The sequence below is a fragment of the Pieris napi genome, chromosome 13, assembly GCF_905475465.1.
Source record: "Pieris napi chromosome 13, ilPieNapi1.2, whole genome shotgun sequence".
NCBI classification, from domain to species: Eukaryota; Metazoa; Arthropoda; class Insecta; order Lepidoptera; family Pieridae; genus Pieris; species Pieris napi.
The window spans coordinates 10,720,880-10,739,591 of record NC_062246.1 but is presented as its reverse complement, the minus strand read 5'-3'; the positions used below and the strand labels follow the sequence as shown (position 1 = coordinate 10,739,591).

Sequence of the window (18,712 nt, the reverse complement as noted above, 5' to 3'; positions counted from 1 at the left end):
CTGTGGGATCAAATGTATCTGTTGGTTCACAAGATGAATTTGACAAAATGGATACCGATTGTTCGGTATCATCTCAAACAGGTGAAGGAAGTCGTAAACGAACACGTTATTTGCGCCTTTGTCGGCAATGTACGAAAATTAAGAAAAAGAAAGGTAGTGGTTCTAGCGGTGATTACTGTCAGTGCGAAAGCTTATGCAATGTAGAAGATGAGTCAATTTTAATTAAAAAGGTTACTTCAAAACCTATATCTCAATCCACGTCATCTCCACACTTGCAAAATAATAATAATTCACATAGCACACCCTCTCGACCATCAACATCTTACACGGAAAATTCAAATATCTCTCAAGACTCTAACGCGGGAAATTCAAACAACACCACAACTTCAGTAACCAATACGGACCCCCGTTCGATTGGCCGTACTGAATATGTTTCTACCGATGTTTCCCCTTATTTTATACATGTTCAACGTATTCAAAGTTCACCTGACGACGGGACCATTCTCCATCCAATAACATTTGGCAATTTTTTAAAGCAGAACAAATTTAATAATATTATTCCCGGAAGTGTAAAGCGTATAGGAAGAAACAGGTGCGTAGTTGGCTTTTCCGATTATAAAGATGCCAATAATTTTCTTAACTGCAATCTTTTGGAAACGAAAAAGTTAAAAGCCTTCATTCCCACTTTCAGCGTAACAAGAATGGGTCTAGTTCGCGGGGTCCCAGTAGATTGGAGTGTAGAGGAAGTTCAACAAAATGTATCCGTACCTATAGGCTGCGGCAAAATACTTAAAATAAGACGTTTGAATCGCAAGGTAAAAATTAATGACTCGGTTTCTTGGAAACCCTCTGAATCAGTTGTAATAACATTTGATGGGCAAGTTTTACCAAAAAGGGTTTTCATGTGCTATAATGCTCTTCCAGTAGAAATATATATTTATCCTACCATACAATGCTATAAATGCTGCCGTTATGGTCATACCAAAGTTCAATGTCGTTCTAAGACTCCAATATGTTATAACTGTGGAGGTCAACATGCAGGTGTATCATGTGACAGGTCAGATAAAGATCCTCTGTACTGTGTAATGTGTGAAGTCGAAGGGTCCCATTCAGCGATAGATAAGTCATGTCCAGAATTTGTGAGACAGACAGAAATCAAAGTAAAAATGGCTCAGAGCTGCATGTCTTATGCCGAAGCCAGTAAATATTTTTCTTCTATTAAGCCTTCATACGCAGATGCATTAAGTTCAACAATTCCGGAAGTACCAAAACCCGTATCTTCCGCAGCGAAGTCTGTATCTCGTAATAATTATACTAATGCCTCAAATAAAAAGACAATATTCTTAAAACCTCGCTCTCCTCGTAAACCACAACATGGTTATGATCGTGTTGCTCATTATAATGTTTTAAAAGATTTCCAAGTTCCAGAGCCTAAAAATGGCAGTGCTCTGGTTGGACACAAAAATAAAGAAGAAGAAAAATCTGATGTATTAGAAATGATACTAGCATTATTAACTAGTTTAATAAACTCAAACTTATTGAAACCGTCCCACGTTGCCTCTATTAATGAAAAAATTAAATCAGTTAATGTTATTAAAAATAATGGATTCCAAGATAATTCAATGGAATTGCAGGAGTGTTGTTCCAAAGAAACATGATTTGATATACTTGATAAATAAACATTCTCCCGTTGTTGTTGCGTTATCTGAAACGTGGTTGAAGCCAGGGTACCTATTAAGGATCCCAGGATATACCTGCTTGCGTGATGATAGATTTGATGGCCATGGTGGCGTAGCGTTACTTGTCAGGAACTCAATTAATTTTTCTGAAATTGCGTTTTCTTCATTAATCTCTAATGATGCCATTAATATTGTCGGCATAAAAATTGATAATATTTCTATAGTTTCCATTTACCTAGCTCGTTCCTCTTTTGTTATTCTCAATAGCGTTAATAATTTACTTTCTTCACTTAGTCGTCCATTCCTTCTATTGGGTGACTTTAACTCTCATCACCAAATGTTTGGTTGTGGCACTACTGACTCCAATGGTGTACGTTTAGTTGAAATATTAGATTTACATAATTTGTGTTTACTTAATACTGGCTCACCAACCAGACGTACAAAGCCTAATGAAAAGCTTAGCGCGGTTGACTTATCAATTTGTACTCCAGATCTTGCTTCTTCTCGTTCTTGGTACACTTCATCATCTACTTTTGGCAGTGATCATTTCCCGATTATCATATCCTCACCTATTAGACGCTCTCCTTATCAAAAACGACAACCTCGTGTGAAATATAAATTAAATAATGCTGATTGGCTTGCATTTAAAATCCTTGTCGAATCTAAAATAAATGATTTGCCTGAATTAGTTAGCGGTGGTGAGACCAATTCCTCCAAAGCTTTGGCTACATGTTTAATAGAATCTGCCGATCAGATTTTTTCTGTCAAACGAAATCCGTCTAATAAGATTCCTTTTCCTCCATGGTGGGATAGAGAATGTATGGTTGCTGTAAGCAGAAGAAAGGAAGCTGAGAGAGTCTATGCTGAGGACATGTCCAATGAAAATTTAGATATTCTCAATGAAGTTATTAGTACCACACGTAAATTCCTCAGAGATAAAAAGCAGGCAGGCTGGAAAAATTTTTGTACTTCTTTATCTCCTTCTACGTGCCCTTCAGAAGTTTGGACAAGTATTAAACGTTTTCGATCTGCTTTCAAAGAATCTTTATCATCGTCTTCACTTCCCCCTTTTTTAACAAATGCCTTTTTAGACAGATTAGCTCCTCCATCAGCTGCTGAATCGATCTACTTTCCTTTGGAATCGTCTTTGATAGATGACACTTCCTCTTTAAACTCTCCTTTTTCATTACATGAATTGAAAGGTGTGCTTTCACATGTTAAAGATTCATCTCCTGGTCAGGATGGTATTATGTACTCATTTTTATCTCATCTTGGTGATACTGCCTTAATGTATTTTTTAAATTTAATAAACTCCGTCATGGTCACAGGTAATATTCCTGAAACATGGAAGTCTCAAGAAGTTATAGCGATTAAAAAACCTAACAAACCTACCAATGATGTTGCCTCATATAGGCCTATTGCGTTGTCCTCCGTTTTAACTAAAATTGCTGAACATCTTGTGAAGAATCGTTTGGAATGGTTTATAGAAAACAATAATTTAATAGCCAATAGTCAATACGGTTTTCGGAAGTCAAAATCTACAATAGACAATTTAGCTATATTGACCACAGATATTCGCATAGCTTTTTCGCGTGATGAAGATATTGTTGCTGCCTTTTTGGACATCTCTGCCGCCTATGATAATGTGAACATTTCTATTCTACAACGCAAATTATTAGAGCTACAGGTTCCTACGTTATTAATACGTTTTATCATCAATTTACTATCATGTAGATACATATCATTAATCGTTCAGAAATATGATAATATTACCGAGTTAAAGCGTACAGTTTTTAAAGGCCTTCCCCAAGGTTCGGTACTAAGCCCACTTTTATATAATATTTACACGTATGATTTAGAATTATCTATAAATTCCCATATAAATGTGCTACAATATGCAGATGATCTTCTTTTTTATTCCGTTGATAAATCTGTGGTTAAGGCTTGCAATTCCATGTCTAGTTCACTTAATTGTCTTAATATCTGGTTAGTTAAAAATGGCCTAGATCTATCAGTTTCCAAAAGTTCTATAGTCGTATTTTCCAAAAAACGCACAACTCCTATAATAAATGTGACCTTCAATGGTCAATCTTTGCCACTCCAAACAAAAATTAAATTTTTAGGAGTTATATTGGATTCAAAATTGTCTGGACTTGCCCATTATGAACATGTTGTTATGAAATGTGCACAGCTGCTTAACATCATGAAATGCCTTTCAGGTGTATGGTGGGGTGCTCATCCGTTTTCTATGAAACTTGTGTATAACGCTCTTATAAGATCTGTTTTAGATTATGGCACATTTCTCTTAGATGGAGGAAGTGTCTTGGGAAGTAAAAAACTTGATGTCATTCAGTCAAAAGCTTTGAGAATTGTGACAGGAGTAATGAAATCAAGCCCATCCAATGCTTTACAAGTAGAATGCTGCGATCCTCCTTTAAAATTAAGAAGGCAATTTTTAAGTGATCGATTCTTGTTCAAATCTATGCAGTTTTCTAACCACCCTCTATATGGAAGGCTGCATGAATTGAACAATATTATTTATACATCCCGTTACTGGCGTCACAAATCATTACCATGTCTAATAATAAGCTTTCGTAAATTTTTAACATTACACAGCCGCATTCATCGATCTCCATCATTACCCATATTTATGACACAATTCAATTCTTTAATTCTTGATCCGGATATAAGATATAATATAGGCGTCCGTAAGCAAGATATTCTGGAAACAAATATTCGTTTCATGAGTAGCGTTGAGGAACAAAATTGGGAAGGTTGGGATTATATTTTTACAGATGCCTCTAAAATCTCTGTTGATAATTGTGTTGGAGTTGGTCTAATTCATTGGCAACATAAAATAATTCAAAAGATTAAACTTCCTCCTGAATCCTCGGTTTTTACTGGAGAGTGTTTTGCTCTTTTAAAAGCTTTAGAACTAGTTATTTTATTAAAATCTAAAAGTACAATCATATTTTCAGACTCAAAAAGTGCACTACAATCTCTTGAAAAATTTCCTTTCCAAATGAAACTTTGTTATCCTATTATTTGCGAAATACGTGATAAGCTTTTAATATGTTCTCAAAGAAATTACACCGTTATCTTTGCATGGATTCCAAGTCACAGTGGAATTAAAGGAAACGAGAAAGCCGATGAGCTTGCTAAAGAAGCTATAAAGGATGGAGACATAGTCCCATACATTAATTATTGTCATGATTTAGCTGCTCTTCCGAAAACCCATCTTTGGAAGTCATGGAATGATGTTTGGTTGAGAAGCAGCAAGTTCAAAGGCAAACATTATGCTGAAATTCAACCCAGGATCCCCAGTAGACCATGGTTCTTTGAGGTTAAAAGTTCTAAAACTGTCACTTCTATCATTTCCAGAATGCGTTTAGGACATGTTTGTACACCTCATCATTTAGCAAGGCTTCGTATTATTGATAGTAATATTTGTGAGTGTGGAGAAGATATTGGTGACCTTGACCATATTTTCTTCTCTTGTTCCCAATATGACCGTACCTCCTTTCTGAATTCTTTACAATCACTTCATGTTCCGTTTCCGACTAAAATCTCCTGCCTTTTGCTTTATCCTTTATTGTATTATAATGTATTAGCTTCTTTCATAATCTATAATAATATTAAGATGTAATATGTTTATGTACATATTTTATTTTTAACCAGCTTATCCCTTTATTTCCTTCTGATGTCTTTGTTTATTTTCTTTCGCGTGTAGTTTCCCAACCTTTTACTTGAAACTGGCATAAAGTTGAAGCTGTTGCCATAATAAAAAAAAAAAAAAAAAAAAAAAAAAGATAAAATTGGAATAACTGTCAACACATAATAGGTACTGTTTGTAGCCATAGATTCTAGGTGTCGCTATTATATATAATTATAATAGCGGTTATTAAGTGGTATGATGTCCTTGTAGCTGAAGAGACGGTGTGTTTGTTTCTGACCGACTATCCAATGTATGGATACGACAGGTATAACACTGAACAAGCTATAGGCATAAAAATAACAGAGACGAATTTAAAGGAAATAATTTTCAACATTAGATTAAGAGGCATCTTTTTGGAATTTCCTGTAAATGTCATACAATGCCATTTACGTAAGTTATTTAATACCTCTGAAGACTACATAGTCGGGGAATAATCTAGAACATTAAAAAAAAGCAAGTGATATACAACCGCGGGTATCGAGTTGAGTTGTCGTACATAACTGGACCAAATCCAGGATGTACTGGAGAAGGGACCAGTTTAAGCCCATAACGGAGAGGACCGTACCAAGTGGAGATCCGTGGACAACCTACCCGTTCGGGAAAAAGGCGTGAAGATATAAATTATAATAATCCAAAACTTTTCGTTTTTATAGCATGCTGTCAATGGTAGCAGTTCCGTACAATTTCCTTGTAAATCAAAAACTTACACTGTACGAGTATTTAGCACGATTATATTTTATTTACAGCCGGAGTTTGAACGAACTTATAAGAGAATTCTTAGCCACTAGGTCAGCATACCGCAAGAATTATTTCAATATCTGGAGGACTGAAGTTGTTATCCTGGTTATGTGGTACAACACAATATTGAAATCAGGTACAAAAGATTAAAGGGGAAACATTTGCGTTTTTGTATGTATGTAATGTTTTCAAAGAAAAGCTACAGGACTGATTTCAAAACTTCATTCACCATTAGGAAGCTGCATCTTCACTGACTGATATAGGCATATTATGTTTTAAAAAAAATTGGGATCTCAATTGGGAAAAATGCAATAATATAACCCAAGGTGTGAAAAAATTATCCATAATTAAAAGAACGAAAGAACAAAAAAATGTTGTACAGTATTATAAAACGTATCAATATCTACAAAAATAATGTTTTACCCATGGACAATTGTATGTTAGCCTATCCCGAGTCGGAATTCTAGAACATCAAATTATTTAGCTAAAAACAAAACTACGTCAAATGTTGTATAAAGAGAAGTTCTACAAATAAATGTCTTTTCGAATGTAATAGAAGAAGAATTTTTGTTTTTATTTTTAACAATTTATAATAATCAAGCCAAAAATTCCTGGACAATCAAATCGGTTGTCTGTAAAGTCGGTTTACTGACGATAGTTGAACGTGACAATGTCATAAGAAAATACTGATGGAATGGTTGCATTTTTCAAAAGAAAATTTTAATTTTATACTTGACGAAAACATGTTAATGTATTATTGTACAGCAGCTGTCCACGCGGACGCATCGCTCACTCAAGGAGAGAGACAGATGTCGAACGCTGCCGAACGCGGAGGCCGATTGTGCCTCTTTGTCGCTCGTTTCGCGCTCTCGCTTGCACTTCATGGAACGCGTCACAGCGAGGTAACGCCGCATGCGTCATGTTTTTTTCGTGCGTGCAGCCGGCTCCAGCTAATTATAAGACGTTGTCAAAAAATTCATACATTACCTACTTGAAATCAAGAATTTTTCAATACCTGTATTTTTAAATTTACTAATGTCGGACGTAAATGATGTTACGAATTTAAAAATGTATAGGATTATACAGGTAACACAATGTAAAATAATAAAATGTATTATATTTTATACATTCTTTGTAAAGTAAAATCTGTATATTCATTAGATTATGAATGTAGGTATTTATCTAATAATCTGAGAGGAAGTAATTAAAAACTAAGAAAACTAAGTAAAATAAAACTTTGATGATAACAATAATATATCTATGGGTAGTGCGACATAGTAGACTTTAAACCACGAGATCGGTATCTACGCGAGTGAAACCGCAGGGCATAGCAAAACTAAGCAAACCTTAGTAACACATAATAGAAAATATATGTATAGTGTATACACCGTTATGTGCACATGCTTCGCCACTAGAATTCCCTGTATACGAGTGTGTACAATTCAATTTGACACAGGCGCTATACTTAGCTATTGGAAAAACTTTTATTCAATTACTTTTATTGAGTAGTTTTAACTAGTTTTAAGGCATCAAGAAAATAAATGCTAAAAATGTCTTTACCCCATTTATAACAAGTAAAATAGCAACTGCATTGTCGTAAAAAAACTTTAATTAACACCGCGGGATACTTTTAAAAACTGAAAATATAAAATGTTCACTGTTACACAGCATTGCTTTTATGACGTCATAAAATTTTTAACACAAACTACGACCCCGACAATTATTTTTAAAAAAGCTAAAAATATAGGTATAAACTCTCAGACCCAAGCAACTTACATAATTCGAATGAATATTATGTAAATTGACTGAAATATTATTGAAGCCGCAAATTTTCCAAAATTCACGCGCAGGGGCCAGATGGATTGCCTTAGTTTAGACATAAATAAACTGAGGGTGGTTAGGTAATGTTTGTTTTAAGTTTCATTTCCACAACTGAGCGTTTTTCAAGGCAGTTTTGTTGCCGCGCACCACCACTATGTGGAACCAGCTGCCCACTGAAGTATTTCCGAACCAATTCGACTTAGGGTCCTTCAAGAAAAGAGCGTACCAATTCTTAAGAGGCCGGCAACACACTCGCGAGCCCTCTGGCATTGAGAGTGTCCATGGGCGGTGGTATCCCTTAACATCAGGTGAGCCTCCTGCCCGTTTGCCCCCCGTTCTATAAAAAAAAAACACACACAAACTTCGCCGTTTTAAATCCTAAGTCCTCACGTTGTCTACTCATCAGCAACATAGGAGAAATTGGTTCACAGACGATATGAAAGGACGACGAGCCGACCTGTTTAATAAAACCTACTTATTTATTATAATATTACTTAATAATAAAAAAAAATCATAGATTATTGTCACTGGCCACTTTTCTTAATTTTTAGTTAATTTTGTATACAACCATTTGTAGACATATAATTAACTAGTTTATATCATTGTAAAGTAACAAAGAGCACGAATGTCTTTTAATTTTTTTTATAATGAATTAATATAACGAGAATAATAAAATGTATAAAACAATGCTAAGTCAATAAAAATGAAAGAATAAAGCTCAGAAGTTAGGCACGGGCTTTATATTGTAATACAATAAAATAAATCCGTTTATTTACTGATCTTTTAATTTCGTAGTAGATTATAAACCACATATGCACACGTTTAGTTAAAAAATAATATTTATACATGGTAATTAAAATTTTAATTTTTGTTTATATAAAATCTACACATTTTTTTAGTGTAATATAATGTATTATAGTTTCATTTAAATATGTATCTGGTTTCCGATTGCGATGTGATAATCTGTATTAACTTCACTGCAATGCAATGTAATCATAAAGCGGTCATGACGAATACGGCATGCGGTGAGCGCGGAGCGGCAACCTCGCAAGCGGCACGTGTGACGCCGAGACGCGCGGCATTCATTGCTCATGCACGACGCAAAGCAAGATGGCGGTTCGTGCCGTTGATTTAGTTCGTATTATTGAACAGTATCCTTGTATATACAATAACAGAATAGCGGAGTATTCTAGAAAAGAGGACACGGATCAAGCTTGGAGCGAAGTTTCACATTTAACGAACACATCTGGTGAGTCATTCGTTTATACTTTATTGCGTTGATGCAGAAACGCGATTGTTCGGCGCGAAATTTAAAACCAAGTATGTCAACTGTCAAGTATTCTTGTGCACGAAGTACGAAATAGCGCATCATTTTTATTCTGTGGTCACAAAAGAAAAAAACAAAATATATGAGGTAAATAGCCGTGTATTATTACTACTAATACTAATTGATTAGTTATTACTTATTATAAATATAATTTGTTTATGTTTCGCTGGAAATCGAACTAGGTTATAATGAGTGCGTTTTTCTCTGCCACAGCACCGTTAATCTAAAATTATTTAATAAGTATTGATGTAGTTTCATAGAAAAAAGAATGAGAATTTGAATTTACTAATTTTGGTAATAAGACTTTGAGAGGTTAATATAAAAAAACGCTTTGATCGAATCCAGTTGTATCAAATTGATTTTTCTTGCATAATACGTGTTTCTTGCATAAGTCTAAATATTAAAAGCGTAGAATCACAATTTAAAAGTTTTCGATATTATTAAACTCGTTATAGGATTTGGATTTTGACTAAACTAGTTTGTCCCACCATGTTTTTGAAATTTGTACAGCATACAGTATAATTGTTTATTTAATTACGCAACACTATAGATGCAGCTTGCGGTGCTTTATCCTTTCCTTATTTCTATTCTATGTAGTCCGCAATAAGTACGTTTAATTTCAGTACCCGAATGTCAAGTTAAATGGAGGAATATAAGGAATGGTTTCGTTCGAAGTCTCAAATCATTACCTCGTGGTAAACAGAAAAAGTTATATCACTTACACGAAGAATTGCAGTTCTTAGTTCCGTTTATCAAGACGGTTGTACCAGAGACAAAAAATCCCACATCAGATGACGAACCTGTGGAAATCGAAGTAGAGCCACTAACAATAGAAAAACCATCGACAAAAGTTTCTAATTTCAAAAGGCGTAAAATAAAAAAGTATAGATTAGAACGACCGGATTTTTCCTGGATTAAAAATATTAAAAATGAAAATCCTAGGAAAATGTTTTTACTAAGTCTCTTACCTGATGTGGAGAAGTTGACGGACGAGCAAATGCGCAAGTTTAGGATTAAGATGTTATTGTTACTTGAGGATATACAGATGGAGACAGAAGGTTAACTTTATATACAAATATATTTAAAATGATTTTGTGAATTTATGCAATGGACATTTTATATTCATAGGAGATAAGGTTGTTCTTTTGTTCGTAATAATTTTATATGACCATAGATAGTAACTTAGTTGTAGGCCATTATTCATAAGAACTAAACCAGTCTCATTACACACTTAAGCGGGCCATAGACGGACCGCATGTTGCAGTCAAGACCGACCGCAATATGCGGTTTGCTCAGGAACTGCTCGAGCGGTCCGTGTATTGCAAATATGAATTTAGTATGGAAACTGCAGATCGCCGTGCGGCGACCGCATATTGCAGTCGGTCTTGACTGCAACATGCGGTCCGTCTATGGCCCGCTTTAATCTAAAGTACTCTTATATCTTTTTCTGTCAAATTGTTGGAGCCCTATTTAGAGACATTAAGTTCGAATTAATACCCGCAGCTATGGCCCCAAATTATTTTCCAAATAATTTCTTTTTTCAGCCGAGTTTTTCAATCAATAATAATTCATTGTGAAACCAAGTAGATTAATTTAGTATATTTAACAAACATTAAAAGTATATCAAATGAAAAGTCGTTTAAATCATTTTTTTCAAAGTTTCTATTGTGGGGACCAGTCTTTTTTAGAGGCCCTGGGGCTATATCCCCGGTTGCCCTCTCCTAAATCCGGCCCTGCAAATTGTGGTTCTGCTATGCCGGAAAGAGACAGATGGGAACTTTAGTTGTAACGGTGCAATAAGTCTGATTTAGTTTTCATGAATAATGGGCAAGGGATATTATAATCTTAATGAATAAAAATACTGGATTCTGTTTTATTTTCTGTATTCTATAGCTTAGTCTGGCTAATGAAAGAAGATAATTGAATTATTTGAAAACTTCCGGATGGCAACACAGAATGTCATTGAATTTCTTAGGTTAGTATGATTTATTGTCTTGATACTTATATTCCGAATAAAGTTGTGTCTTATAATAAATATAGTTTAAGTTTTCTATGCAATTACAAACAAACATTTTAAGTATCAATAGTAAAAGACTAAATACTATACGTATTGTAATTTCATAGAAATACAGTTACTATCAATGTAAAAAATAATAAAATAAAATCAAGTATCAAGTAAGTTTAATTCACAAAATAAATCAAACTTTTAGGGATACCATACTTAAATTTCCCGCGCTTTTTTGTTAATTTCTTTCATTAGCCCGACTACTCAAACACAGTGTGGTGTTAAAAAAAATTACCTTTTCATTGCCCGTGCAAGTCTGTTACATTTTGTCAACACCTTTTTTTTAAATATTCCAACTGATAAATAAGTTATGCACATTAGGTTATCATTCTTTTACCAGTACCCCACCTAATAGATGGTGACGGAGTGGTTATTTATAAATATACTAGCTGACCCGGCAAACGTTTTTTTGCCTTGTATATTATTTCAAAAAAATTGGGGTTGTATGTATTTCTGTACACGAGCAGTGTTGGCCTAGTGGCTTCAGCGTGCGACTCTCATACTGAGGTTGTAGGTTCGATCCCCGGCTGTGCACCAATAGACTTTCTATGTGCGCATTTAACATTTGCTCGAACGCTGAAGGAAAAACATTGTGAGGAAACCGACATGTCTTAGACCCAAAAAGTCGACGGCGTGTGTCAGGCACTGGAGGCTGATCACCTACTTGCCTATTAGAAGTGAAAATTATCATGAAACAGATTCAGAAAATCTGAGGCCAAGACCTAGAAGGTTGTAGCGCCACTGATTTTTTATTTATTTATTTCTGTATGCTGTATCAAAAACCTCTAAAAATTAAGAAATACATTTTTGGGGTGGATCACTTGGGGGTTGAAAAATAGATAGGAGCCGATTCTCAGACTTACTAAATATGCATAAAAAATTTCATAAGAATCGATCGAGCCGTTTCGGAGGAGTATGGGAATGAACATTGTGACACGAGAATTTTATATATGAGATGTTTTCCTGCTTCATTCTCACTAACCGATGGTAAGGCGACTACATGAACAACGCTCGTGTGAAATGATTTTAATAATCATTTCAGTTCAGACAGTAAGTCTTCATTACTAAATTTAATAAAACAGTTAAATAATGTGTCTGTACTCTGTAGCAGTTAAACAGTGTAACTGTCTCCTGGGCACTAACTATCCGAATAAACCTTCGACATGGGATGTCAATTAAACGGAGTGACAAAGGCGCCATTTTCAAGTAATTGCAGCGTTCAAGATTGTACCCACATTTGTATGCAAATGCCTACAATTTGTCCCAAGAGAAAGAGCTCTTTGGAAAACTTTTCACATCTCGAAAGATCCTGTCTAAATTTGGTGATTGACGGCGGTTACTCTTGTGTTTTACTCCCAAGAGTATTTTGTTTGAATGTTTAACCAAGAAGATTTCATGGGTCAAATGGACTGCGCGTGGACACGGTAAGAATACGGTATTGTATATGTCCCACAATTATACAATACCTTATGTTCTGAATATACAAAAACAATATATTCATTCTTTATATTGTTTATATTTCTCGCGTGTAGTTTCCCTAACTTGAAACTGGAGTTTAGAGAATTCATACCGAAGACGTTTTCGCGAGGCAATTAAAACGATGTAATTGCTCATGGGCCGCCAGACTAGGTAAAGGATTCAAAAGTCAAAACTCATTTATTCATGTAGGTAACACAATGTACACTTATGAACGTCAAAAAAGAAATATACATTAAATGCTTCTAATTTTACATTTACTGCCAGTTCTCAAATCAAGGGCGTAGAACGGAAGAGAAGAACTGGCAATAAACCCTCCACCACTCTTTTTAATCGCCAAGGTATTTGGCGTATTATTTTTTTTTTTTACACAACGTTTGTAAGGAGCTGCAACCATTACACCATGTTCGACATGACATCTTAAGTAATAATAAATAAAGGGAAGTGCAGCTCGCGAATGAGATGAAGTCTGGTAGATTGAAATGCTTTCTGCATTACAAACGGCGGCTTGACTTTCGGTGGGGCGCGGGCGGCGAACAAGCTTATCGCGGTACGTTTCCTTATCAAAAAGCGTGATTACGGAATAAAGTGCACGGCCTGAAATTGTGGGCATAATTTCGATGGTCGAAGGGCGTGTTGTAGGGACGGCACTGCTTTTCATATGTTTCTGTACATAAATATTAAATAAATAAAAACTCCTCTGCTGCGTCTCTGCCTATCTGATTTAAGGACCAATAGATAGTCTGATTCCTGGGAATTAGCTGTATAATTCGTTATAGTTGTATTTATTTATTAAAATTTTGTTGCGTGTACAGAAATATAATATAATTGACATAATTAATAAAAAAGGAGGGCAACTGGCGGCCTTATTGCTTTCGTATCTCTTCCAGGCAACCACTGTGAGAAAAAAAATAGCTAAGGTAAGCGCAAGAAGTGCAAAAACACAAAATACATATAGTTATTAAGACAAAACTAATGAAACAAAACAAAGCAATAAAAACAAATGTAAACAGTGATAAGGACAATATTAAAAAAAGGACACATGAAAAGGAAAAAGTGCACATGAATCACGATAATTTTAGATCAGTTAGTAGAAAGTTAGGGATATGATGTGGACAGGTAATGCTTGTACTAGAGATTTAAAGAAAGATAAAGAAAGAGCTAAGCGAATAGGGACGGTAAATGAATTCCATAGCCTCACACTAGACACCTTAAAGGATTCGCCAAGAAAAGAAGGTGTTATGAGATGGTATTTTAAGAATATAGTTTTCGGAAGAGTGTAAGCTACAGCTATAGGAACCTAAAAATTTGAAATAGAAAATAGTTTTATTGAACGATATGATAGGATTTTTGTTGAATATGAAAGAACCTAATACACAAAAAAGCAAACACACAACACATCCGAATCGAATAAACCACGGCAAGTTAATTAACACATATCTTCGAATTGCGTATATTCAAATACAAAATCTTAATGAATTCTCTCGGAATTTGTATTCGTAATATTCCGAATTGACTTGGAGATTCGAATAAATTACGAATTCTTTTTATTCAGACAAGCAATTATTATGATTGCTTATTTAGGATTTTTATTACACTTCGAAAGGACTGTTACAAGGGCGTCATAAGGTTAACCATGAAAAGAAATAGGTTTTAGGTTAAGTTATTTAAATTATACTGATTTATTTAATCTAAATAAATAAAAACCGTGGCGCTACAACATTTTAAAGTCTGGGCCTCAGAATTATGTATCTGTTTCATAATCATTTGTCAATCAAGGCAAGTAGGTGATCATCCAGTGCCTGACACACGCCGTTGACTTTTTGGATCTAAGGTTTCCTCACGATGTTTTTCTTCATACAAGCGAATGTTTAATGTGCACGTAAAAACTCCATTGGTGCACAGCCGGGGATCGTACATACGACCTCAAGGAGGAGAGTCGCTGAAGCCACTAGGCCAACACTGCTGTTCATTAATTCTATACTTGTTTGTATTATTTATAAATTTCTGGTTATCAGTCTCACCCTTCTTGCCACATTATATACATCTCTTATGATGGTTACAGAGAAGAGATCGCTAGCGATAAAAGCCTTATATAAGGTTGTTCTATAGTGATTATGCAAGTGCAATGAATAAATTTAAATCAATATTCGTTCTCACGTCCAGATCCTCGCTCAAATAAACTATTCTCAGACCTTGGGATCTTGTCGCTCGTACAGTAAAGGAAAATATCCTGAGGGACCGTCATGTCTAGAATCCAACACCTACGACGCTATGTAAATTTAAATTGAAAACATAACAGTACTTTAATACATAACATGTTTAGTTATGTATTTATTAACACTTCGTTGCAGAATTATAATACAATTAACAAATTTAAATGAAAAGGAGGGCAACAGACGGCCTTATCGCTTTCGAGCGATATCTTCCAGGCAAACGCTGTGAGAAAATAAAAATTAGTTTAGGTAAGCAAGAAATGCTAAAATACATAATTAACTACATAAATTCGCACACAGAGTTGCTCATTAACCTACGAATGATATTCATTCATATAAGTCGTAACATAGCGCTAGCGTTCCGCCAAAAATTGCACTTAAACATAAATAAAAAAAAATCGTTTTGGTCTTGTATTACCAAGAGAATTAATAAAGTAATATGTAATTGTCTATACTAAATATAAGCTGTAAAAAATTAGTAGCTGTAGTTTTTTTCCAGGAACATGTAATAAAAGATAATTAATTAATTTCTAAAGTGAATGTCGAGGCTATTTAACTTGTCAACGGCCACTTGACGGGCCTAGTAAGAAGATTGAAAAAGACATAACCGATCGAATTAGTACACGTTAGTCTTAAGTGCTAAATAGTGGTAAGTGGAAAAAATTGTACGAGAACAGAGTGTCCTCCCAGTTCCCCTTAATAGAGACTGTCAGTAGTGTTATTGAACACTTTCTTATGTTAATTATCTTTTTAAGTAAAAAAAATAGACTTTTATTACTTATTTGTCTTAAGTTAGGCTAGGCTGTAATCTTTGTGTAGAAACAATTTATAAAAAATACAGTTTTATGAAGAACATAATATTTGGTTCCTTTTTGGATGTCCATATATAGGATATAAAAAACGACTTATCACGACGCGGCGACATTTGCATTTTTTTTAATCAGTCTGAATCCAAAATCCTGCAAATTCGATTCATTTGACATTTGACACTCATTTGACGATCATCCAAATATGTTGACCGAGCGCGGAGCTATGCTTGATCATTACATTACGCCAGAAAAAATTACATGTCGAAGTAATACCATGTTTTACTTTGAAGTTGGTTGAAAATGTATTGGATTTTGACATATTCGCACTATTTAATATTACTGACGCAACGTTCACGAAAATAATTATTCTAACAAGAAATTTTAATCAGTAATTTATTACAGGAAATGTTAATTTTAATAAAGTAACAAAGAATACATAACAAGCTGGGAACTGAGGGAAAATTATGCGTCAAATTTGTCAAGTTAATTTTGACAACCGCCAACGACAAATTTGTTCTTGTCCATTAGGGGTCGTTGCTCAAGGTGATTCGAATTTAAACGTAAAATGTTCGGCGGACTTAATAGCAAATAGATTGGTTAATAATTACGAAAATGAGTCTGCTATACAAATAAATCGAGTGAACGAGACCAAAAAGGTTCTATAATTTTGTAGTAAATATTTTTGTTAATAAAAAATTTAAAATCATTTTTTTATTGATACAATCTTAACGGTATAAAGAACTATTACCGCAATTAATTGATTCCTTGGAACACCCCATACAAACGCCCGTCCTGATGGAATACAACTTGTGTGGACACATTATTTTTTTTATATATATATATATATATCTATATACTAAGAGTTTGTAATTTTATTGTTCCTCTGGCCCAGTCTGGCTACCCACAACACTAGGATGTGGGACCCAGCATCTTTAAAATAATGCAACAATAGAATAAGGTCTAATTTAAAAATTGATTTTAGTTTTTAATTTCAGTTCAGTAACGGGGCAAACGCGGCAGGAGGCTCAACTGATGTTAAGGGATATCGCTCATGGACATTTACATTGTCAGAAGGCTCGCAAGTGCGTTGCTGGCCTTTTAAGAATTGGTACGCTCTTTTCGTGATCCTAAATCGAATTGGCTCGAAAATACTTCAGTGGGCAGCTGAATGGAAAATAAATGAAAGCTTTCTCGGGTCACGGTGTTTGTGATTAAACTCCTCCGAAATGGCTTGACCGATTTTCGTGAAATTTTGTGTGCATATCGGTTAGTTCTGCGAATCGGACAGCATCTATTTTTTACCCCCCCTAAATGTCAACAAAATGTCCCCCTAAAGGTCACTGAATTTTATATTTTAGAGACAATTTTTTTTGTTTTTAATTTTTTTATGATACGGCATACAACAACATACAACCCTTAATTATTCTCACTCTTCGAGAATCCCCAATTTTTGTTAAAGTAGATACTTATTTTTATTGAACTAAAAAAGTGTTTCCTAGAAATAATATACATGGCAAAACAACATTTGCCGGATCAGCTAGTATTATATAGTACTCGCTCACGTGATAGCCCAAGGATATCATAAGTTTACCAAATTCCACAGCTCCATGATTAAATCTCACCACGATCGCATAGTTCTAACTTCAAAACCGAATTAGCGAGCAACGCCGCACAGTGCGGCTTACTTGAGGAACTCAATTATAGCCAATCAGCTCCTACACAGCCTCCATTAAGCGCAAATTGATATTATAAGTGACTTAGAGAAAGTCTAGAGTGCTCTTTGTAGATATATAGAAGGTATCTAGATCTTATAGAAATTTTAATCAGCCTTATTCTAATATTTACTTATACATAGTATAAGATCCCGATATACAACGACCTTCACCGAGATGCTTATTTAATGAAACGTATTTTATATTTAATTTAATATGTCAATAAATATAATCCAAATGGGTTGCCTAGCAAATTTCAGTGCAGAGTATGTAATTAATATTAAAAAAAATATATTTTGTTATATGTATGTATCACTATAACTTTCTTTTTTACTAAAGATGTATATATACTTTAGTGTCACATAAAAAATCTACACATAAATAATTAATTGATTAAAAACAACCTAACGTTTGCATATTCTATGGGCTTCATACTTTCGATTGGTATAGAATTTATCTAATAAAATATTTTTTTTTAATATTAATTAAAATACTCTGGACTGAAATTTGCTAGGCAACCCATATAGATTATATTTATTGACATATTAAATTAAATATAAAACACGTTTCATTAAATAAGCATCTCGGTGAAGGTCGTTGTATATCGGAATCTTAGACCATTATGTATACGTGTCAGACAATTTGTCTTACGCTGTGATAAACTAGTTATAATCGTTAGAATATAATATTAAAACACACTCAAAAAATAATTAAAATTATATATTATTATCCCTGAGTAATAAACATATACGAGTACGATTGGCAGTGCAGAATTTGCCCATGAAAAGAGTGCGTGCTTCTATTGATAACTGCCCTGCGATTCTGTAACTCACTTTTCGAACTCACACAGCGGTTTTCGCATCGGTGGTCACTCTCAAATCAGTCGTGAAGCAGTCATTTTATGATTTGGCATTCTGATAAGGTGGGAGCTTGTAGTTTATTGTTCGATGCGAAACCGGTTTGTGAGTTCGAAAAGTGAGTTACAGAATCGCAGGGCTGGCCTCAACGTTTGAAGGACTGTATTGCAGCCAATGGAGACCACATCGAATAAGGTTATTTTAAATTGTTTTATATTTATGTATTAAACTAACACACTGTATAAGTAAGTTTTTTTCGTTTGTTTCAGTATTTATGCTAAGACTAGGTATAGACGC

At 34.4% G+C, this 18,712-nt stretch overlaps 2 protein-coding genes across 3 annotated transcripts in view; one reads left to right on the top strand and one right to left on the bottom strand.

The window, feature by feature from the left end:
* Positions 1-18,712, bottom strand: part of LOC125055400 (synaptotagmin-7) — a 299,046-nt gene that overhangs the window by 212,199 nt on the left and 68,135 nt on the right. The window lies entirely within an intron of this gene.
* On the top strand, positions 8,998-10,612 carry LOC125055401. Its single transcript, XM_047657858.1, has 2 exons — positions 8,998-9,202; positions 9,904-10,612. The coding sequence occupies exons 1-2, from the start codon at positions 9,064-9,066 to the stop codon at positions 10,341-10,343; spliced, it is 579 nt and encodes a 192-aa protein (XP_047513814.1). The 5' UTR covers positions 8,998-9,063; the 3' UTR covers positions 10,344-10,612.